This window comes from Mobula hypostoma, chromosome 2 (genome assembly GCF_963921235.1).
Source record: "Mobula hypostoma chromosome 2, sMobHyp1.1, whole genome shotgun sequence".
NCBI lineage: Eukaryota > Metazoa > Chordata > Chondrichthyes > Myliobatiformes > Myliobatidae > Mobula > Mobula hypostoma.
In genome coordinates this window covers 181,481,813-181,507,404 of record NC_086098.1, presented here as the reverse complement: position 1 = coordinate 181,507,404, position 25,592 = coordinate 181,481,813, and the positions used below count along the sequence as shown (strand labels likewise).

Below are 25,592 nucleotides of genomic sequence, written 5' to 3'. Positions count from 1 at the left end.
TTTACACTGTCTCACAAAGTCAAGATTAACTTCTAGGACCCATAAGAAGGCATATGATCTGTTGGTCTTCATTAGATGGGGGGATTGAGGTCAAAAGTCAAGAAGTAATGTTGCAGTTCTATAAAATTCTGGTTAGACTACACTTGGAGTGTTGTGCTCTGTTTTGGTTGGAAGTGAGAGGGGTCAGAGGAGATTCACCAAGATGCTGCAAGGATTAAAGATCGTGTTTTATGCAGAAAGGCTGAGCAAGATAGAGCTTTTCTCTGTGGAGTGAAAGAGGATGAATGCTGATTTGATAGAAGTGTAAAAGGTGATAAGAGGCATAGATACAGTAGACAGCCAGCACTTTTTTCCCCAGGGTGGCAATGGCTAATACAAGAGGGCATAATTTTAAGGTGATTGAAGAAAAGTATAGGGGTATGTCTGTGGTAGGCTTTTTACACAAAGAATGGTAAGTATGTGGAACATAATGCCGTGGGTGGTGATAGAGGTAGATACATTAGGGACTTTTAAGAGACTGTTTGGTCGGCACATGAATGAAAGAAAAATGGAGGCTATATGGGAGGGATGAGTTAGATTGATCTTGGAGTAGATTAAAAGGTTGGCACAACACTGTGGGCCAAAGAGCCCGTACTGTGCTGTAATATTCTATGGTCTACATTCTAAATCATGAAACCACACAGAACACTTCTTACACATGAGGCAGTTTCTGCTCAGAATGTACAACGGATCGGAATTGGAATTTTAAACGTAAAGTTAAGACAGAATAGGTTTGAAACTTCGTCTCATTGCCACCAGGGAGATAGCTCAGGATCTGTATGTCATTCCTTACATCAATAATGGCTGCACACCCTAATTGAACATTTTTGAAAGAATTAGGCTTTAGGCATGGGAAAGGATGCATTACACAGGTCATCACCGTGACTCTAAATCCAATCACCTCCATGCTGCATTATTTCCAAGACGTGGGTAGTACGACACACCCAAAGGTTCAAATATCATATTCACTGCATTTTTGGTTCTGTAGAAGATTCAATATTCTTTAAAACCATACTCCAGCTTTTCATCCTGCCTTTTTTTTCTCCATTGCCATTAGAAAACCAACCATCACTACTTTATCATTTCACAGTCACTCATGTGCCTAGCATCACTTTATGGATATACAGTCAGTCTATGTATATAAGTAAGCTTTCTTATGTATTTGTAATTATATGTGTTTTTTTGTTATTATTGTGTTCTTTATCTTATTGTTTTCTCGTGCTGCATCGGATCCAGACTAACAATTATTTTGTCCTCCTTTACACTTGTGTATTGGAAATAACGTTAAACAATCTTGAATTTTAAAATTGAACTGGCAACATTAAAACAGTTTTATCCTTTTCAATACACAGACACGTAGTGGAGATTTCTCATTATAAATGCAATAGTTTATGGAAATAATCATTTTTCACCTTCATGCACAAAATGTTGGAGGAACTCAGCAGACCAGGCAGCACCTATGGAAAAGAATAAACAGTCAACATTTCGAGCCAAAACCCTTCATCAGGTCTGAGAAAGAAGAGAGAAGATGCCAGAATAAAAAGGTGGGGGGAGGGGAAAGGGGCTAGCTGGGAGGTGATTGATGAAGCCAGGCAACTGGGAAAGGTCAAGGGCTGGAGAAGAAAGAACCTGATAGGAGATCTTCCCCTTTCCTTCTCAGTCCTGAAGAAGGGCCTCAGTCCAAAATGTCGACTGTTTACTCTTTTACATAGATGTTGCCTGACCTGCTGAGTTCCTCCAGCATTTTGTATGTGTTGCTCTGGATTTCCAGCATCTGCAGACTTTCTTATGTTTGTGATTTGTCAAGTTGACCGGATTTCTCTTGACGTATGTTGGTCTTTGCTCACTGATCACTAAAACAAGTAATGAACTGAAAATAAATAATTATTCTATTTTTTTCTCCTGAGGTAAGTTAAACAGAATCAGTAAAACTGAAATTTACTTTGTCTTGGATATTAGAGACTCTATCATCTTTGGAAGGACAGTTTGATTGCCTGTTTTTGTTCCTTTGCATTCTGCTTGAACAACTGAGTCAAAGCTAATGTTTGACCATTATGGTTATTCTTCATGAATAATCTCACTTCTTCCACCTCAATTTCATCTCTCATAATCTCTCATAATGACAGCACCTCTCTGATTTGTAGGCAATTAAGTTATAGCTGAAATCTAAACTCTTGTCCCCTGATTAAGAGCCAGCCCTTTACCTCTAGAGATATTGGACATAAATGCATCTCCAGATTCAGTGTTCCAGCACGCCTTTATTATTCGTGGCCAGCAATGAATTTCTGTCCTGTTATACCTTGTAAAGAGACATAAAAGCATATTAACCCTTCATGAAAATCTAAGTACAGGTCCATCCTAAGGAGGCGAAGACTAGTCTTTCTCATGGGATCTATCAATTTCTCTCAGCAGGCTTGTTTTAAATCCTGTCTTTTATGGAGACTTTGGGAACTCTACAAGCTTGAACTTTGATCTTAACAAAAAGGAGATTGCTCTTTTTTTCCAAGAAGAAAAGTTCACATAAGTACACAACCTTCTCCCCATGCATCCAATCTCCAAATACTTCAGAAGTCCCTTTATAACTTATTGCAACAGCTAAACTTCTGCCATATATAATTTAAAAGCAAAGCCACCATAAACTCCTGTGTCCTCTTGGCCTCTCACTCTACACATGGTTCTCATTTGGCACAGTCTCTGAGACTGCCATGGTGGTGAACACAGCACGAGAGCAGCTGCTTCCTTCAGCAGAGGTCAAACCCCTCACTTTAAACAGCAGGGTAAAAAATCACTGCAGAAAATCACCCCATCAGGTTCCAAAGTGTTCAAACAAACATGGGTCGACTGTAAATATAGCAGAAATAATCACCTTTACTGTTTCAATATAAGCGTGAAAATGTGCCTGTTCCTATGAAGCTATAGGCTACAGTGTTAAAATACAAATGTGGGAAATGAAAACCAGGTTATCCAAATTGGGCAATAAACCACAACAAGTACAATTTGGCTTTCTATCATTGCACTTTTTAAAAAGTTGCTTCAGAGATGATAAAGAGCATATCTTCTAAATTAAATTGTAAACCACAATTATGAAATATATTCTTGAACTACGTTGGTTGAATGTCTTACTGTAATAAAAACAATATTCTGTATGTGTGCATAAAGATCTTCTAATTATACCATGCAAGTATTGATCATAGATGTTTATACTATACTGTTGCCAAGTATTTTAACTGAGAAGTTAGCCTGTTTATTTGAAACAGTTTGAATTCTATGTTGGTAACAGAGGTAAAGACTGATGTTCGAATCTCTTGTGTTAAGGAATGATGGGGTTTATTTGTTAACATCCACATCCTTACTGCCTATTACGCTGCTGGTGTTAGAGCAGCAACGAAGGTCCTCCATCGCTGGCAGTGATCTTCCTTCATCGTGTCAATAGCTTCCTCTCAGTTTTCACTACTGGCAGTCATGCAAGTCCCACGCGGAAACTCAGGAATACCGTCATACTCAGAAGTAGAAGGATTCTTCATTGCTGTTTCCGTAACAATTTTGTTTTACCAGTCAGGGTTGCCAGCCCTGAGCTGAAACCTCGAATGTGAAGGACTGGTGTAGCACTCTTAGTCTGATCTCCACCTTTTAACCTGTTTGGCATGGGTGACCGTACAAAGAGCCAAAGCATAAAGCCCTGACTCCAGCCAAAATAGCTCTCTGGGTCGTCGACGCACGCAAGCCTCCAAACTGTACAACTAGGTTGTGGTTTTCTTGGAGGTAACATCCACATAGCGTAAATTTATAGTGCAAATTTCAGTGAAAATACAAACAGAACATATATTATCTATTTTTATTCCTCTTTGGACCATCATTCACTGACCAATAGAATTAACTGCCTCTCCTAGTCAGATATCTGGAGAGTAAGTCTAATGGAGTTGTAGTTGGAGTAAAATGCGAGAAATACACTTTCATATATAAAAGGTTTGAGAATAGAAAAGGAATTCAATTAGAAAAAAGAAAGTTTCTCTATACTCTTTGCTTAATTCAGACCTTTAATGAGAAGAGCCTTTAATAATGTCAGTAATGCACCAGGCCACAGTCTGAATATTAATTACACAACAGGACAATTCCACAAAACTTTAAATACTCCCTTAAGATGGCAAGGGAATGACCGCCAGCTATTTGCTGGTGATAATCAATGATATTGTGCATATTATGAAACAAATGGATTGCCAACACAAGTGGTTTGTTTATGAGTATTAGGATGATGAGCAGCTACTGAAATTATGGGCTAGACAAAGCTTTACACTGTATCAGATTTTATAATTTTAAATGTGTTTGAATTGGGCTCTTACCAAGTTTCCTTTTAGATATTTCATCTCATGGCAAACTACTTAAAAGAGAGACAAAATAGACCTGTGTATTTCCAGTTTTTTTTTAAAACTCCCTTGAAGTAAGCAGCAGGAAAGGGATTTAATGACTTTCTCTTGGATATAAGGCTGAATTAATTTCAGTACTGCTAGAAAAGGCTGGAAGCAAAACACTCAGTTCATTCTATACATAGGTTATTTCTATTAGCAGCACACTGACAGTGATAAATATAAGACCATAAGACACAGGAGCAAATTAGGCCATTCAGCCCATCGAGTCTGTTCCACCATTTCATCATGGCTGATTCATTATCCCTCTCAGCCCTGCCTTCTCCCCTTTGACACCCTTACTAATCAAGAATTCCACTTTAATGTACCTAATGACTTGGCCTCCAGAGCCATTTTTGGCAATGAATTCCACAGATTTACCACCCTCTAGCTAAAGAAATTCCTCCTCATCACTGTTCTGAATGGATGTCCTTCTTTTCTGATCCTAGACTCCCTATTGATATAAGAAGCATCCTTTGCACATCCACTCTATCTAGGCCTTTAAGTATGAGAGAGATTTCAATGAGAACCCCCTTCATTCTTTTAAACTCCAATGAGTATAGGCCCAGAGCCATCCAACACTCTTCGTACATTTACCCTTTCATTCCTAGGATCATTCTCATGAGCCTCCTCTCGACCTTCTCTGATGTCAGCACATCCTTTCTTAGATAAAGGCCCAGAACTGCTCACAATCCTATTCTATATGCCAGATAATATAATTGTCAACTCTAAGTATTCATCCGCTGGTTATTTCCACTGACGTGTTGTATTATACTTAAGAAATTTATTCCATTGAAGTCATGTGTTCAATATTGCTTTATGGCCCAGTAGCATGTTTAGTGTTACAGAATGATGGTGATGGTGAAAGCCCAACAATTTATCTAGATGAATTGGAAATAACTGCTGAAGTGGCCCTTGAGTTACTTTTCAAGTGTATTCAGTTGAAAAGTGGAGAATGCATAATGAAGGTATTAGCTTTTCCCCTTTGCCAAGTCATTTCATGTATATAATAATAGGTGGATTACTAATATTTACTTCCACTTTTAATTACCTATCATTGCCTGAGCAGGCATTTAGTTGTTGATAATTTATTGTTTGATTTGTAGGTACCGTGCAAATATCTTTGGTCAGTCATAACTCTAACGAAAACTAATAGACCTTTCTCATTTTATTGCCAGAGCGAGCGGTGGGAAATTTAACAGTAATCCACTCAGTAAGCCAAGGCTGCTGTGGAATTGCATAGACTTGATGTTTGCCTCTCACAGCGTTGAACTTAAATTCAATTCAAAGTACATTTATTATCTAATTATGCATGCAGCATACAACCCTGAAATTCGTCTTCCACAGACAGCCACAAAACAAAGAACCATGGCAGCAACCCCTTCCAAGAAAAACATCACCCCCTCCACCATGCAAAAACTATTGCACAAATGGCAACAAAACAAAATGCAAAACACAGAATATGAAACACAAAATCAAAAGGTGTATTTCAGTTCAGCTCAGTGTTCATTATCCGCAGGTTGCCCCAATTAAACCATCTCAAATATTAGCAATGTCACATGTAAAACATCCTTGACCAGTCCATTTTGCCTTCACTTGTGAAATACTCATCCATACATTAGTACCTTAATTCAACATCGTGCCAGTGTTCTTTTCATCCATTCCCTAGGCTTAAACTTAACTAGAATTCGAAAGCCATGTCTTTTCTCTGATAAGTTCTTTGCCAGCTATGTACCCTAACCTTATTCACTGCTGTTGGCTCCCCATTTGATAGCTTTTGAAATGAAATCTCCAAATCCTTCCCTATATTAGATTATGAGGACACGCAGTCCTCCTTTATTGTCATTTAGTAATGCATACATTCAGAAATGATACAATTTGTTCCTCCAGAATGATATCACAGAAACACAAGACAAACCAAGATTAAAAAACTGACAAAAAACACATAATTATAACATATAGTTACAACAGTGCACGCATTATCGTAATTTGATAGAAGAACGGACCATGGGCACAGTAAAAAAAAGTCTCAAAGTCTCTCGAAAGTCCCATCATCTCACGCAGATGGTTGAACAAAGAAAACTCTTCCTTCCATGAGCTTCCAGCGCCGCAAACTTGCCGATGCAGCACCCTGGAAGCACCCGACCACAGTCCGACTCCAAGTCCGTCTGAAAACTTCGAGCCTCCGACCAGCTCTCCAACACCGAGCACCGAACACCATTATTCTTTGTTTTCAGTACAAGGTCCTCCAGCTCCACTTCCCTGTCAAGTTTCTCCACCTTCATACAATAAATTGACTGTTGCACCTTCATTATACCATTCTGGCCAAATTTACACCATCTGGGACCACAAACAGAAACTCGCTTCCTGTTTCACCTTTCTACAGATTTGCCTTAACAATGACAGTTTTCTTGTTGCTGATTCAGAATAGTGTGAGTTTATCTACTTCCGAGGGCTAATTGAGGCCGATATTTCATTGCTCTGTAGAGAATGTAATGCACTATCAAAAATAACACATTTCACCTGAGTTTCGAAAACTGAGACCCTCTCTACTTGTTTATGGTGGGATAGTTAATGGAGCTGTTATCTAATAGCTACAACACCTGGGTTCAATCCTGAGCTCCAGTACAGTCCCTATGTAGTTTGCATGCTCTCATTGTAATCATGTGGGTTCCCCCAAGTGCCTGTTTCCTTTCACACCCCAAATACATGTGAGCTGGCTGAAAAATTGGCCACTGTAAATTGTCCCCTTGGATGGAGGTGAGTGGTGGAAACTGGAGGACGTTGATACAAATATGGGGAGAATAAATTGGGTTTAGTACAGGATTAGAGGACACAGGAGACTGAAGATTTTGGAATCTGGAGAAACACATAAAATGCTGAAGGAACTTATTAGGTCAAGCAGCATCTGTGGAGAGAGTGGACCCTTGACAGTTTGGGTCAAAACCCTTCAGAATCAGGTTTAATATTACCGGCATATGTTGTGAAATTTGATGTTATGCGGCAGCAGGACATTGCAATACATAGCAATAAAACTGTAAATTAATAAATATATTTAAAAATTTAAATTAAGTAAGTAGTGGAAAAAGAGAAAATAAAAGTAGTGAGGTAGTGTTCGTGGGTTCAATGTCCATTCAGAAATCTGATGGCAGAGGGGAAGAAGCTGATCCTGAATCGTTGAGTGTGTGCCTTCAGGCTCCTGTACCTCCTTCCTGAGGGTAGCAAGAAGGAAAGGCGTGTCCTGGGTGATGGGGGTGCTTAATGATGGATGCCGTCTTTTTGAGGCATTGCTCCTTGAAGATGTCCTGGGGAGCTGGGGAGGCTAGTTCCCATAATGGAGCTGACTGTGTTTACAACTTTCTGCAGCTTACTTCAACCCTGTGGAGGGCACTCCTCCCCCCCCCAAACCCCATTCCAGATAGTGAAGCAGCCAGTTAGAATGCTCTCCACGGTACTTTCATCTGGACTTAGTGCAGATGAGGTCACTGCAGTCCGGGTATGACAAATATTCCATGATACCATTCAAATAACAGAAAAGGACACCACCAATGTCTGGGCGCCAATGTTGGCACGTGGCCATTTGGTTAAGGCATTTGTCTAGTGATCAGAAGGTTGCTAGTTCGAGCCTTGGCTGAGACAGCGTGTTGTGTCCTTGAGCAAGGCACTTAACCACACATTGCTCTGCGACGACACCGGTGCCAAGCTGTATGGGTCCTAATGCCCTTCCCTTGGACAACATCGGTGGCGTGGAGAGGGGAGACTTGCAGCATAGGCAACTGCTCGTTTTCCATACAACCTTGCCTAGGCCTGGGCCTTGGAAACTTTGGAAACCTTGGAAATCCATGGTCTCATGAGACTAACAGATGCCTATAAATGTCTAGGCCACGATCTCCTCAGTCAAAGCTGAAACAGGCGATGCTGATCATTAATTTCAGTGTTTTTTTATGGGTGCCTAATGAACCCTAAGTGGCCACTATGTTTCCTACATTTATTGAGTAATTTCAAACAATTCTGTGTTTTGGGACATTCTGAATTTATGGAAGACATGGTGATATGGAAGTCTTTATTAATATCTTGTTAAGAAAACCTTTGGCTACCTATAATAACTGCTCACAATTTTTACTTGGATATGAAGTAGACTATTTGTTACTTTAAGCAACCCATATACATGTAAATCTTGACATGAAACTTGACATCAAAATCAACCCAATTGCTTCATTTCCTACTGCTTCCTGCCCCTCAGTGCTGGATTAATGTCCTTGTATGTTTTTAACTGGACAAGCCTTTGATAAGTCACTTGAGGGCCATGAAATAAGCATTATAGCAAGGGAGCATTGATTGACTGGGTTTTACCTAAGGCAAATCAAACTCTTTGGAACCAGTTCACCAGGAAGAAAACTGAAATAGTTTGAGTTGCTCTTTACTTATGTTTAAAAAATTAAAAACGCCAGATCTACATCCTGTTTCTGTAAGCAGTAGACGTTCTTGTCAGTTGCATTCCTGTACTATAAATTGTATCTCCATAGCCAACACTATAGTTCACCATGAAATCCATCCATGTTTTCACCCATGGTGGAAGGGAGACAAGGTACAATAGGTGAGTAAGGGTAAATGGAGACGCAGAAACAATACAAAACAAAGGAAAACCATTATCATAGTTGGTTGTTTTCATATTGAGCAGATTATTGTGCAGTGGTATTGTTTGATCTTCACCATCATTATATGCTGTGTCGTATGATGTAGGTGAATGTAGTCCATGACCATGATTGCTCATGGCAAATTTTTCTAGAGAAGTGGTTTGCCATTGTTTCATTTGGGTAGTGTCTTTACAAAACAGCTGACGCCAACCATTGTCAATGCTCCTCGGAGACTGTCTGCCTGTCGTCAGTGGTCACATAACCAGGACTAATGATGCACACCAGCTGCTCACACAATGATCTGCCGCCATTGCTTAGGGTCCTTATAAACAGTTATTTGTCCCCCTGCTACAATTCAATGATAGCCTATGATGTGAGAAGACCAAAGGAATCTCTGTAAAAATGATTAATACTTTACATATAAACCCTTGCCACATGAAAAGACGTGTAAATCACGAGCTTCCAGCGCATGAGTGAGTTATGACATTCTCTTGAATGGAGGACACTCCCAACAATATACAATGTCCCATTTATTCAATGGGCTTAGTTCTGAACATGTCCTGGAATGTATCTTGTAGTTCAGTCCGTTAAGTTATAATCTCGGGCAGTTATTAGTTTTATTCTTATTGTGATATTCACATTCCTGAGCAATGGAATTATCTTCAACTCCCACAGAATTAAGAAGGGCGTCATTTTGAGGTAGTGTGAGTAAAGCAGGGTATCATATTGCTAGAGTACAGGTAATAAACTTTTAACATTCAAGTTCTTTTTTAGTGTTGGTTGCCTAAAGCTGTGTCCTCTCATTGACAGACTTAATAAAGAATGATGGATCTATATGAAGTGACATTGTTAAGAGTAAAAAAAAATCCAGCCTGCTTTGTTTCCCAGCTCAAAGATACAAGGGCTTTTTTGTTTTGGTATCAGTTATTAAGATTTTGCCTTACAGCAATAACGCTACCTTCTTTCCTCTGCCCTCCATTCAGAAGAAAAGAATTAGGTATTTTGCATGTGATAGTTCAGACAAAACAGGTCTACTGGGGCCTGAAGGAAGAAGAGTTTATACAAAAGTAAAGCCCGTGCTTCCTGTTTTTTGGCAAAGGGGCTTTAGGGCCACGTGCTACTGAGGTGTCTTGTTAGGGCACTGGTTTTTCAAAGGTTTTATTTGCAGGGATGACCCAGTTACTGAAGGTTTTACAGCTGTCCCCTCCAACCATTTAAAATTCATTTAAGAGAATTTCATTAAAATAAGCATCATAACTCAAGACAAATGATGGATGGAATTCTTCATCGTCCTGCTGTGTGAAGAAGACAGGTACAGAATGAAGCAGCAAAATAGTTTATTCTATAAAGAGCAAAGCTAATGACAGCACCATCTGCCTATTATTCAAGTGAGCAGTCCTACTGAGAATTAACATTCCATTTCCTCCCCTGTAATGGAAGCTCATCAGATCTATTTCATTAGAAGTTTGATGAGATTTGCTATGTCACCAAAGACACTCACAACTTTCTACAGATGTACCATAGAGAGCATTCTAATGGGCTATATCATCATCTTGTATGGGCGGGCCACAGCACGGGATTGAAATAAGCTGCAAAAAGTTCCATCATGGGCCCTAGTTTCCCCAACATCCAGGACTACTACTTCCCCTCTGCCATCAGATTTCTGAATGGACATTGAACCCATGAGCGCTATCTCACTACTTTTTCTCTTTTTTAATTTAACTATATATATGGTAAATTACAGTTTTTATTATGTATTGCGATGTATTGCTGCTGTATAACAACAAGTTTCACAACGTATGCCAGTGATATTAAACCTGATTTTGATTCTGGTTAATTCTGTGCTATGTTGTCGAGAGCAGAAATACCAGTAACCAAGAACTGTAGGATGATGTTTATTAGTAAGAGACTCGATTATTAGTGTTGATACTTCTACTCAACAGTTGAGAATAGAATCAGTCAGAATAAGCAACAGTTTTCATTAAATTGGAGGGTTATTTACAACTGCTTTAGATTTTTGGCACTTGTGTGTTTGTTTCTGTCATTTATTTCTCCTTCTCCACAGACGTGCTTAGCACCTTGTGATTTCAAATAGCTGATTGAAACAATCTAGTTCTCCAGTCATTTCAGTGCTGCTGTTTGGTCAGTCCAACCACAGGTCAGCAATAGGGCCATTCCCACCCATGTAATTGGAACTATTTAAGGACTGATATTCATTTCTAAGTTAAAAATGACAGTTCTCTAATTTTCCTTATCATCAAGAACTCTTTTCTTAGTGGCTTGATAATGGTACAGAATATCATGTTTCTCCTCTTTGCCATCCAGTTTCTGAATGGACATTGAACCCATGAACACTACCTCACTACAGTTTTTATTTCTATTTTGGCACTACTTATTAATTTAACTATGTAGTATATATACTTACTGTAATTCATGTTTTTTTCAATTATGTATTGCGTTGAACTGCTGCTGCAAAGACAGCAAATTTCACGACATGTGCTGATGATGTTAAATCTAATTTATTTATTTATTGAGATATGGCAAGGAACGGGCCCTTCTAACACTTCCAACCATGCCACCCAGCAATCCCCCAATTTAAAACAACACAGATTTCCAGCATCTGCAGATTTTCTTGTGTTTGGGGTCCCCCAATTTAACCATAGCTTACTCACAGGACAACTTACAATGGCCAATTAACCTACTAACCAGTATGTCTTTGGACTCTGGGAGGAAACCGGACATCTCGGAGGAAACCACACGGTCGTGTACAAACTCCTCAGAGGCAGCAGCAGGAATTGAACCCAGGCCACCTGTACTGTAAAGTGTTGCGCTAACCACTGCACTACTGTCCACCCCATTCTGATTCTGATTCTCATAATCTTTATATAAAGTGGAATTTCAGCTCATGATATTCAAATATTAATTGAAACATAATATATATAATCCATCAATGTTATCTGAATCAAGGCTGTAAAGACCGGAAATGAAACAAAAAGTGTAATCCTATTTTCTCTCGTTTGTGATTTCACTACGTTTTTGTTGCATAACAACAAATATCATAACATATGCCAGTGATATTAAACCTGATTCTGAGGTGTGTGATCATGATTTCCCCTCTTTTGATATCTGTTGTTTATTAATTTAAAATGTTTTAATTTAAACTGTGAATGTTAATTACATAATTGGAGGAATTATCTTGCAGAAGTTATTAAAGACCAGAAAATGAGGGAGTTGTTTTTAATGCATACAGTTAAGGTTGAAACGTGTAAAGTTAATGAAAGCATTTCTACTGAAATTAATCCACCTCCCACAAACTGTTTATCTCAGTCACCTCTCTAAGCCGTGATCTTTGAAAATGTTGATTATTTAAATAAAATATATTAAACAAAGTAGAAATAAAGGCAGATTTTTAGAATAGCACAGAACATTCAAAGGTGGCCTCAAGAAAATTAGAATAATGTGTTTCTTCCTCCCATTCCCCCACCGTCTAACTCTGACTCCTCATCCTTTTTCCTCCTGTCCTGATGAAGGGTCTCAGCCTGAAACATCAACTGTGTACTCTTTTCCATAAATGTTGCCTGGCCTGCTGAGATCCTTCAAAAAAAATAGTGAGGTGGTGTTCATGGGTTCAATGTCCATTGAGAAATCTAACACAGCGGGAAAGAAGCTATTGCTGAAACTTTGAGTGTGTGCATTCAGGCTCCTGTACCTCCTTCCCGATGGTAGCAATGAGAAGAGGGCATGTCCTGGATGGTGGGGGTTCTTAATGATGGATGTCATCTTTCCGAGGCATCGCTCCTTGAAGATGTCCTGAATGTTGCAGAGGCTAGTTCCCATAATGGAACTGCCTGAGTTTACAACTTTCTGCAGCTTTTTCTATCCTGTGCAGTAGCACCCCTCCCCCACCCCACCTCCCCATACCAGACAGTTCTGCAGCCAGTTAGAATGCTCTCCACAGCACACCTATAGAGCCTTGAGAGTGTCTTTAATGACGTACCAAATCTCCTCAAACTAGTAATGAAATATAGCAAACACGAGGAAATCTGCAGATGCTGGAAATTCAAGCAACACACATCAAAGTTGCTGGTGAATGCAGCAGGCCAGGCAGCATCTCTAAGAAGAGGTACAGTTGACATTTTGGGCCGAGACCCTTCGTCAGGACTAACTGAAAGAAGAGCTAGTAAGAGATTTGAAAGTGGGAGGGGGAGGGGGAGATCCAAAATGATAGGAGAAGACAGGAGGGGGAGGGATGGAGCCAAGAGCTGGACAGGTGATAGGCAAAAGGGATATGAAATAATGAAATATAGCCCCTGTAGTGCCTTCTTTGTAACTGCAATGATATGTTGTGCCCAGGATAAATTCTCAGAGATATTAACACCCAGGAGCTTGAAATTGCTCACACTTTCCACTTCTGATCCCTCCATGAGGACTGGTGTGGGTTCCCTCGTCATACCCTTTCTGAAGTCCACAATGAATTCTTTGGTTTTACTGGTGTTGAGTGCAAGATTGTTGCTGCGACACCACTCATCCAGCAGATCTATCTTGCTCCTGTATGCTTTCTCTACCATCTGAAATTCTGCCACAATAATTTCATCAGTAAGTTCATAGACGGCACTTGGGCTTTGCCTAGCCACACAGTCAAGGGTGTAGAGAGAGTAGAGCAGTGGGCTAAGCACACATCCTTGAGGTGCGCCGGAATTGATAATCAGCAAGGTGAAAATGTTATTTCCAATCCGCACAGACTGTAGTCTTCTAGAGAGGACATGGAGTATCCATTTGCAAATGGTGATACAGAAGACCAGATTTTGGAGCCTTTGGATCAGAACTGTAGGAATGATTGTTTTGAAAGCTGAGCTATAGTTAATAGACAGCAGCCTGATGTAAGTAGTAGTATTGTCTAGGTGATCCAAAGTGTGTAGAGCCAATGAGATTGCATCCTCTGTTGACCTATTGTGGCGATAGGGTAATTGCAGTGGGTCCAGGCCTTTGCTTAGACAGGAGTTTATTCTGGCCATTACAAACCTCTCAAAGCACTTCATTGCTGTAGATGTGAGTGCTACTGGATGATAATCGTTAAGGCAGCTCATCCTGCCTGTATTCCTTAATTACTACTAATCCTTTTGAAATGGGTTATTTATGGTAATTACTTAAATAATCACTCCCCAGACTAAAGTATGTCATCATATTCGTTTATGTTTAATGTTTTAAGCAGGTTCTTGGGTGCACTGGGAACCTAAATCCTAGCTGAATCACATGGTTATTCTTAATGATAGATGTTGGCTGCACTCACACAACAGCTTGAACAGCTGGTGAAGATCTTCCCCCAGGTTCACTGGCTGTCAAGGATGCATTTTAAATTCAATACATTTTTAAAAGTAAAAAGACTCTAAATATTTATGATTTAAGATTGTTTATGGTCATTCATCAGAACACATGTAAAGGAGAATGAAATGGTGTTACTCCAGATCTACTGCAGCATAAAAAAACAGAAAAAGTATAAAGAGCACAATAAAAACCACAAAAAATATAAATACATAAGATTAGCTTCTACACATAGACTGATTGTACGTATAGAAAATGATGCTAGGTACAGGTGTATCTATATATAAGGTGACTCTGACAAGAAGTGATAAAGTAGTGGTGGTGGGGTGGTGTGGTTCGGTGGGTTAATGGGTGAAGGTGTTGATCAGCTTGACCTCTTGGGTGAAATAACTGGTTTTGAGTGTGGTACCCCTGCGATGGATGCTGCATAGCCTCTTCTCTGATGGAAGTGGGACAAACAGTCCATGAGCACGGTGAGTGGGACCCTTCATGATTTTGATGGTCTTCTTCTGGCAGCTTTCTGTATGTATTCTGTAAAGACACACAGATACACACACGCACATACCAACAGAAACTTTAAAAAACAGTGCAGAATATTAATTCTCACTTGTTAAAAGGTTTTACTCAACTTTCTCACACCAGCTGATTTTGCTGTTCCTGTCAGTCAGCCAGTTCAATGCAATGTGGGTTAAGTTACTGAATTCTCTGCAACACACACAAAATGCCAGAAGTACTCAGCAGGTCAGGCAGCATCTACGGAAATGAATAAACAGTCATCATTTGGGCTGAGACCCTTCTTCAGGACTGAAAAGGAAAGGGGAATCTGCTAGAATAAAAAGGTAGAGGGCGGGGAAGGAGGCTAGCTGGAAGGTGATGGGTGAAGCCAGGTGGGTGGGAAAGGTCAAAGGGTGAAGAAGAAGGAATCTGATTGGAGAGGAAAGTGGACCATAGAAGACAGGAAAGGAGGAGAGGACTCAGAGAAATGATAGGCAAGTGAGAAGAAGTAAGATGTCTGAGTGGGATTCTCTGGTCTGAAACCTGGGAAATCTGTGGAAACTATCCCATCAGACACCATGAGATGTTCACCAACAGAGCGGCATTTGAGCTTCAAGCTTTGAACTTTGAGTTGTCCCATGCTAGCTCTCTGCTAAATAGAGGCTATACTGCAGCATCTACTGGGGAACAACCCAGTAATGGGAAAACAGCCAGTGCAACTATGTGGATTCCATCAGAAGATTGGTCCCTGTTCTGAATGAGTATATCGCCAAATAATGACTACTTTCATTAATCTATCTTTTTGCAAATAGATAGCTGTTAATCTCTTTTAGTGCTAATTAATGATCCCAGGTGTTTACTTATATATTACAATGGATTAAACATTTGATAACTAGTGAGCCTATCAACCTGTACTCATCTGTAAATCCATAATTGAACCAATTAGTGTATGTGTCAATATTTCCATACTTATATGAATATAATTATTAAAACTCTCATCTTTCTACTTATCTGTACCTTTCCCTGTTTATTTTTCTTTCATTCAGGTGCAGACAGTTCATTTTCCAATTTTTTTTTTTGCAGTAATGACATTTACCTACAATTATCTATCATTTTGTTGTACTAATATCCATCAATATCAATCTATAAACATATTCATCTTGAAGCAAGCCTGTTGTTAAATCTAGCCATCTGTTATTCAGTAAATCTTTCCATCTGTCAATCTACATCGGTTAATCAATAATTCTCACCACCTGTCCAGCAATTGAATTCTGGATTAGTAAATCCATCCAGTTACTAATGTATAAATAATATGTTTTCCCATCTGTCCATTTGTAAGTCTAACAAAATGTAAAATCTGCTCATTCACAATCTGACAATTGATGCATATGTCCATACATCTACAGTATCTGTATTCCCATCGCCAATTAAATGTATTAATTTTTAACCAATCTTTGTATTTCCACCAGGATCTATCTCTATTCAAAGTTAAAAAGTAAAGTAAATGTTATTATCGAAGTATATATATGTCATCGTATACAACCCTGAGATTCATTTTCCTGTGGGCGTACTCCATAAATCTATAGAATGGTAGCGATAATAGGGTCAATGAAAGATCGACCAGAGTGCAGACAACAACAAACTGTGCAAATGTAAGTATGTAAATAGCAATAAATGACAAGAACATGAGATAATGAGATAAAGAGTCCTTAAAGTGAAACCAATGATTGTAGGAACATCTCAATGATGGGGCAAGTGAGTGTAATTATCCCCTTTTACTCAAGAGCCTGATAGCTGAGTGGTAGTAACTGTTCTTGAACCTATTGGTGTGAATCCTGAGACTTTTTTACCTACTACCTGATGGCAACAGTGAGAAGAGACCATGACCTGGCTGGTGGGGTTCTTTGATGATAGTTGCTGCTTTCCTATGACAGCATTTCATATAGATATGCTCAATAGTTGGGAAGGCTTTAGCTGTGATGTACTAAGCCAAATCCATTTCCTTTTGTAGGACTTTCTGTTCAAAGGCATTGGTGTTCCCATACCATACTGTAATGCAGCCAATCATTATACTCTTCACTACACATCTATAGAAGTTTGTCCAAGTTTTAGCTGTCATGGCGATTCTCCACAGACTTCTAAGGAAGTAGAGGCGCTGTCATGCTTTCTTCATATTTGCACTCATTTGCGGTATGAACATGAAAATATTTCTGTATCCCATCCAGTTGCAAATTTGCCCACATAAAAGTGTATTGAAGTTGAGTCCATACTTAGCACTATCTTGCCTGTCTATATATAAGTTTATCAACACATTTGTGCCCATTATTTGAAACAAATATTAAGTGAGGAAAAAACAATGCAATATAGGTCTTTATTTCTTGTAGTCCTTGTGCAGGATTTCCCAAAGGTTAATTTGCAGATTGAGTCTATGGTAAGGAAGGCAAATGCAATGTTAGCATTCATTTCAAGAGGACTAGAATATAAAAGCAAGGATTTGATGTTGAGACTTTATAAAGCATTGGTGAGGCCTCACTTGGAGTATTGTGAACAGGTTTGCACCCCTTACCTTAGAAAGGATGTGTGAAACTGGAGAGGGTTCAAAAGAGGTTCACAAAAATGCTTCCAGGATTGAATGTCTTGTCATTTGAGGAGCGTTTGATAGCTCTTGGCCTGTATTCACTAGAATTCAGAAAATGAAGGGTGACCTCATTGAAACCTATCAAAGGGTGAAAGGCCTTGATAGAGTGGATGTGGAAAGAATGTTTCCTGTGGTGAGAGAGTCTAAGACCAGAGGACACAGACTCAGAATAGAGGGCATCCTTTTAGAACGGAGATGAGGAGGAATTTCTTTAGCCAGACTGGTAAATCTGTGAATTCTTTGCCACAAGCAGTTGTGGAGGCCACGTCTTTATGTACTTTTAAGTCAGAGATTTGATAGATTCTTGATTGGTCAGTACATGAAGGGATACGGGGAGAAGGCAGGAGATTGGGGCTGAGAGGAAAATTGGATGAGCTGTGATGAAGTGGCGGTGTAGATGCAATGGGCCAAATGGCCTAATTCTGCTCCTATATCATATTGTCTTATGGTCCTATGGTCTACTTTCAAGGCCATTGGAATTCAAAACTGAGGAAGGAATGTTTTAGCTGTGCAAAATTTCAGTCAAATCTTATTAGTACTGATTTTAGTTCTGGACAAGATATCACAAGCAAGATATATTCTCAAAAGAAGTTAAATATTCTTTATTTTAGAAAGTTGAGGGCTGATCTAATCGGGTTATATAAAATGACTAAAGGGTAATGCACAAGAAATAGAGAAACTATTTCCTTTTGTGGGGAAAATCCAGAACTAGTGTACATAGTCTTAAGATCAGAGCAGGCCATCTTGAGAAAAATAGCAGGAAGATTGAGTTAACTTTTCACAAATGCTGTGACTCCTGGCTCATTTCAAAGGATGCATCTGACTTTGGACCTCAAGCAAGTCTTGGCAGTGAGTATTGTCAGACCATCCAACGTCAGGAGCCAGTGAACCTGACTTCATTGTTACCCTAATGTTACTCAGTGCTTATGTTCTTAAACTTTAATCTGGAGAGTGATCAGGGGCACCATGAATGCCCTGGGTTAATGATAAACTATTTCCCAGGTTCCTTGGCTTGACAATAAACTATTTCCAAGGTTGTCTTTCTGTTTTATACCACATAAATGCCAGTTTATATCTTAATTATTAATCCATATCTCTAACTGTTACTAAATAAGCCACTGTCTCCCATCTATAATTACGGGAATAAAATTAGCGAATGACCAGTTTTGTTTTCAAAAGCACTGCCACTCAACCATCAGGCTTTTGAATAAAAGGGGATAACTGTACTCGCTGTCCCATCATTGAACTGTTCCACAACCAATGATCTCACTTTAAGGACCCTTTATCTCATTATCTCAATTTCTCATTATTTATTGCTATTTATTTATATTTGCATTTGCACAGTTCATTGTCTTCTGCACTCTGGTTGATCTTTCATTGATCCTGTTATAGTTACTATTCTATAGATTTGCTGAGTATGTCCACAGGAAAATGGATCTCAGGATTGTATATGGCAACTTTGATGATAAAATTTACTTTGAACACTGAACTTCTGTAAACAACTTTGCCTTTGCATATGATAGTACCTGTACTTTGTATTGGCATTCAAATCTATATCTCAAAACTTAAGATCCTGATACAAAAAGCTATGTATGTTTGTTTATCTGTTATCAGCAAAGAAATATGACTTACTCTGAACTTTTTTCAAAGTAAAATTTACATTGAACTTTGAACTTTTTTAATAGTTGGTGAAAATTATTAGTTTTTGCGAACAAAAATTATTGTGTAATATTTGGCAGCATGACATCGCAAACCTTTTAAATGACTATTAATATACTAAGATCTTAATATGTCAATTTTACTTCTGTCCATTTGTAAATGTATCCTGGCAGCGTTCATTCTGTCCACCTGTAACCTTGTTTGAGTTTAAAACCACATACTCTTCATTACATACTGTAGCCTATCCATTAACCTTCCACATAATTTAGAGGGCTTACCATCTGTTTGTTTAATGTAATTCACCTGCCAGTCCATAAATCTGCCCCATGTCAATCTATAAACCTTTTCTCTTGTTAGTTTACAGATCTGCCCAATCTAAAATCTATCAGTGTGCAAGCCTATTCACCTATCACTGTATCCATGAATCTCCCTTTCTATGATTACGTCTTTATTTTTTGTTTTGCTTCTCTTAATTTTCATTGCAGTTATCTTCATGAAACCCTGCAGTTGTTAAAATCAGTTATATCAGATGACCTAAAAAAGGTTATAACTGAAGACATCGGAATAATATGAGAAAGTTGAATGTGCACATGTGCAGCATATATAAAGTGCGAGAGGAACTCAGCAAGTCAGGCAGCATCTACGGAGTGGACTAAGCAGTTCACGTTTTGGGCTGAGACCCTTCATCGGAACTGGAAAGGGAGGATGCAAAAGCCAGAATAAGAAAGTAGCAAGGGGGAATGAAGTAAGAAACTGTAAGGTTGGGGTTCCCAACCTTTTTTATGCCATGGACCCCTACCAGTAACCGAGCGGTCTGTGAGCCCCACGGTGGGAAACCCTGCCGTAAGGTGATAGGTGGAAGAGGTAAAGGGCTGAAGAAGAGAGAAGCTAATAGGAGAGGGCAGTGGACCATGAAAGAAAGGGAAAGTGGAGAGAGGCAATGGGCAGGTGAGAAAAGAAGGGGTGAGAGCGTAACCAGAAAGGAAGAACTGCAAAAGAGCGGGGAGGGGAATTAATGAAAAATTAGTTGGCTCATCACGTCTGTTGACCATCAAGTAATTATCTTTATTAATTGCATTTACTAGGACTTGAGAAGGGATGAGAAGATCACTTCAATCACCTTCAATAGGTACATTTAATGTCAGAGAAATGTATACAATATATATCCTGAAATTCTTTTTCTTTGCAAACATCCTCCCCAGCTCCCCCACCCATACACAAGCAGCAGCAAGGCAACGATCACCCCTCCCCCACCAGCAAAAAAGCATCAGCACCCCCCACCGAGCACTCAAGCATGCAGCAAAGCATCAATAAAGACACAGACTTGCAGTACCCCAAAGACTACTCGTTCACCCGGTATTTGACATACTACAGGCACTTTCTCTCCCTAATAAGGGAAAAAGAGATGTCCCTGTTTCACAGTGAGAGGGGAGACATAACAAAATAACTCGCTGATTTATGGTGTTAAAAGTCTGTTGCATCTGGGCACACAGCCAACAGCAAACCCAGTGCTTCTGATCTTCCTTGTTCTCCCTCAATGCGTTAATCGGCGGCACCAGCGTTGAATCCGCCCGCCTTCAGAGCCACCAAAATCCGGCACCCTGAAGGCATGCTAGCCTTCCAGGCTGTGTCCTTGGCATATCGAAAAGCAGCCAGTCGTGAGGCCTAGAGAGTGGGTCCCATTCCCTCAAAGAACCAAAGTCAGAATGTAACACCAGATCAGGGTCTTCAAAAGAACCTTGAAAGGGAAAAAAGAGATTGTCAAAGATAGAAATAAAGTTGTTTCCAAAGATGCAAGCAAAGGAGTCATCGTTTAGTGCCATCATCACTAAGCTCCACCCTTTCAGTTCCCTTGCCCATATCGCCCTATTTTTATTATGGATATCTAGTCTCTGTGCATTTCCATCCCCCATCAGGAAAGCCTTTGAAGTTCTCTGCTTCTTTCTGGGCAACAGACCTAACCAGATCACCTCCTCCATCTGGCAGAACTGGTTCTCACTCTCAACAATTTCTCTTTCTGCTCTTCCCACTTTCTCCAAATCAAAGATGTATGGCCCCAGCTATGCCTACCTTTTCATCAGCTATGTAGAACAGTCCATGTTCCAAGCTACACCAATACACTCACCATCTTTTTCTCTGCTACATTAATGACTGTTGGGTGTTGCTTTCTGCACCCATGCTGAGCTTGTCAATTTCATTAAATTTGCTTCGAACTTCAACCCTACCCTCAAATTTACTTGGTCCATCTCTGATATGACTCTCCCCTTTTCGATCTCTTTGTTTCCATCACCAGAAACAGTTTATCTATTGACATCTTCTACAAACCCATTGACTCTCAAAGTTTTCTTGACCATACCTCTTCTCATCAGTCCTGATGAAGGGTCTCAGCATGAAACATTGGCTGTTGATTCTCCTCCATAGATACTGCCTGACCTTTTGAGCTCCTCCAACATTTTGTTTGTGTTGCTCAAGATTTTCAGCATCTCCAGAATCTCTTCTGTTTATCTCTACACACACACCTTATCTTTGTGAATTGAATATAATGAGTGTGTTCTTCTTTCACAGGTAATGGTCTGACAGCAACATCAGGGATTTATCAGGGAAACAATACAATCACCAGCTCAACAGGCTTTAACAGTGCACAACAGGTATTACTGATATTACTCAATTCAATAGATATCTGAGATGTCTCTCAGAAACCAGCTTTGTAACAACTGTGCTGTCTTAGCTATAAAGAATACAATCCATGTTTTTTGCTTGTTTATTTATTATCATTATTTCTTTCTTTTTACATTTGCACAGTTTGTTGTTTTTTTGCACATTGGTTGAACACCCAAGTTGGTGCAGAGTTTCATTGATTCTATTGTTATTATTCCATTATGGATTTACAGAGTATGCCCACAAGGAAATGAATTTCAAGATTGTATACGGTGACATATACATACTTTGATAATAAATTTACTTTGAACTTTGAACCAAAACTACCTGAACTTTGAGAAACCATTGAGAAAGACATAGTTCCTTAGAAAGGACTGGCAAGGTCAATTATTCAAGTACTGAAATGGCAGATGTGGAAAAGAACCAATGTGGCCCTCTTAATGATACACTTAAGACCACCTTCTGGGCTAGGGTAGTAGGAGATTTCGATAGTTAGACTGCCCAATTGCCACCTCTTGTCAATTATTGGATGCAGCTGAACAGATATAAAGAAGCAAACCATAAAAAGAATCCCAAACCAAGCCCGGAAGCCATTACGCCATGTAACAATAATTCCATTTTCTATTTTAATCAGGTTGTGACTACCTGAGCTTCAACACAAAGATATCCTCTTTTTTTCTCAGAGCTGTATTTTACTCATAGATAATCATAGAGGAGTGTTAATAAATGTTAAACCAATTCTGCAGCGAAATCTGCTTTCTTCAGCACTTATAGATAGTACTATAGTGGGAACAGAAAAAAATTAAGTGAGCAAGGGCACTTCCATCAAGCAAAAGAAAGTTTTTTTTCCGAAAGAAAGGACTATGGTAATAAGGAGTGAAACCTGTGGTATTTATCATCTATATGGATCAGTTAATCAAATTACTTTTAAAATACTGTAGAGGTTTTGTGTCTTGGCTGTGGAAAGTTCACTTCTTGAATAAGAGCCAATCCTAGTTGGAGATTTCATCATGTGACAGTCTTCCTCCCAATAGCCCCATCCCCACCCAATAAGCTTATTTCTACAGTGGAAAAACCAACAGGTTCTTCAGCAAATTACTGAGGGATTCCGCATTCAGATAATCTTTGCTTTCATGGTTCCACAGTTCCACCATGTTAATAATTGAGACTTCAGCCAATTAATTGTCAGTCTCATCTGGGACCCGAGGTAAATATCACCTGAGGTGATAATTCTATTTTAATGGGTGATGCATCCACACTGGACATTTTAGTCAGTATACCTGTAAAATGGTTTAGGGATCCTATCAATTTGTACCAGCCCATTTACTTTTGAAACTCCCATTTAACAGGGATGATGCTTGGATTTTAACTTCTGTTCCAGCTTATTTCTGCCACCTGAACAAATGTGAAAATCACTTTTATAATCTGTGATAGAGTTTGTGGCATTGGGCTCGAAACACAGTTCAAATTACTCAGAAAAGTGTTGCTGATGCTTGTATTTAATTTGATTAAACTGACAAGATTGTTGGTTGCTTCTGTTTTTTTAGGAATATGCAACATATCCAGGCTTCCCACAAGGGCAATATCCACAGTATTACAGCTCTCCATACAGTTCACCTTATGTAACAGCAAACAGCATCAGTCCATCGGCCATTTCCGGAATGACCTATCAAATCCCGGAACCACCAATCGCTATAACCAATCAAACAAGTGTAGAGTCAATGTCAGGTAAGGATAGGACATAAAATATAATGGGCACATAAGGGGAAACTTCTTCACTCAGAGGGTCGTGAGAGTGTGGAACAAACTGCCAGCACAAGTGGTGCTTGTGAGCTCGATTTCAATGTTGAAGCGAAGTTTGGATAAGTATATGGATGATAGGGGTATGGAGGGCTATGGTCCCGGTGCAGGTCGATGAGAATAGGCAGTTCAGATGGTTTTGGCATGAACTAGATGGGCTGAAGAGCTTGCTTCCGTGCAGTACTTTTCTATGACTCTACAACCCTATAAATCTTCAATTTTTCCAGTGGTAAGTGTTCTTTTCTGCTATTTCTGAGCTCTACACACAGTATTGAACTAAATTAATTCTCTGCAAAGAGCTTGCAGAAGGCTAGAAACTGAAGATCATCAAAAGATATAGTATCAATAATATTGGTAATCGGTTTATAATTTTCACCTGTACTGAGATATAGTGAAGAGCTTCTATTTGTACGTGTTCCAGACAGATCACTCGATACATACGTAGGTACAACAAGATAGTACAAAAGGAAAACACAACAGCAAAATGCAGAATACATTGGTGCATTTGTAGATGGGGTGCAGCGCAGATACACAAATAAAATGAAAGGGTCACCTTGGGGTAGATTGACAGATCAAGAGTCCGCCTTTATTGTATTAGAGGTCTGATCAAGAACCTTATAAACAGGATAGAAGTTGTCCTAGAGCTGGGTGGTATGTGGCCTTACATTTTTGTATCTTCTGCCTGATAGAAGGAAATGAGAGAATGACCGGTCCTTGATTATGTTGGCTGATTTCCCACAGCAGTGCATAGTTTTACCACAGATTTGTATTATGATTGTTAACATCATGATAAGCAATTTTTTGGAGGGATAACATTATTTAAGTTGAAGTGTGAGAACTAGTTGGGTAGAGAGCAGTGTGCAATGGAGGATATCTCAACCAGAACCATCTAGCAAACAAATGAGAGGACCAGGGAGGTTCAGAAGAACAACTCTGGGAATGAAAGGCTTATCATATGAGGTGAGTTTGATGGCTCTGGGCCTGTACTCACTGAAATTTAGAAGAATGAGGGTGGGATCTCATTGAAACCTATTGAATAATGAAAGGTCTAGATAGAGCGGATGTGGAGAGGATGTTTCCTATGGTGAGGGAGCCTAGGACCAGAGGGCACAGTTTCAGAATAGAGGGACGTCCATTTAGAATGGAGATGAGGAGGTACTTCTTTAGCTAGAGAGTGGTGAATGTGTGGAATTCATTGACACAGGCGGCCGTGGAGGCCACATCAATGGGTGAAATTAAGGCGGAGTTTGATAAGTTCTTGATTAGACAGGGCATGAAAGGATACTGGGAGAAGGCAGGAGAATAGATTTGAGAGGGAAAATGGATCAGCCATGATGAAATGGCAGAGCAGACCCAATGAACCAAATGGCCTATTTATGTTCATATCTCATGGTCTTATTACCAGAACAACAAGTTTTCAAATCCTACACAACATAACTGTAACACTATATTGCTGGAAGTAAAAATCTTATCACTTGATTTTTAAGAAAGGAAATGAATTGAAATACTGTTGGCATTGTCTGCAAGTTAATATATCACTGTCAACTCCTTTTGGAAGTGATTAAGTGGGTTTTCAATTATTACAGATAAATGTCTTATTCCCCTGTCTTACAAGTAATGTGCCAGACTCTCTCCTACAGGCCTCCTGCAGGTGAATGTACAATTTCATTCCCTGTACATAATTCAGCAGTCCCTCTCCCACCAGTAAATCTGACCATTCTCCTCCACTGCAGCTAAATCCTTCCTCAGTTAGTAACATGCCAGCCACAACTCCGAGACCAACTCCATTCTGAGTTTCTGGAAGTTAATTTGACCACTTTAATTGCATTCATGCCATGCCAATCCCAACTGCAAATGGATTATTATATTATATTCATCAAGTATATAGGCAGAAATATGAAAGCATAAATAATATATGAAAACTAATTACCCTTCCCTGCA

General features: G+C 39.4%; 1 protein-coding gene across 3 annotated transcripts in view; it reads left to right on the top strand.

Annotated features, from left to right (window-relative positions):
- The window catches only part of LOC134360234 (eyes absent homolog 1-like), a 284,150-nt gene that overhangs the window by 152,251 nt on the left and 106,307 nt on the right, over window positions 1-25,592 (top strand). For all 3 annotated transcript variants that reach the window (XM_063074347.1, XM_063074328.1, XM_063074337.1), the window contains exons 7-8: window positions 21,759-21,841; window positions 23,399-23,579. In XM_063074347.1, coding sequence (XP_062930417.1) covers window positions 21,759-21,841; window positions 23,399-23,579 — 264 coding nt within the window. The remainder of the gene's footprint in view (window positions 1-21,758; window positions 21,842-23,398; window positions 23,580-25,592) is intronic.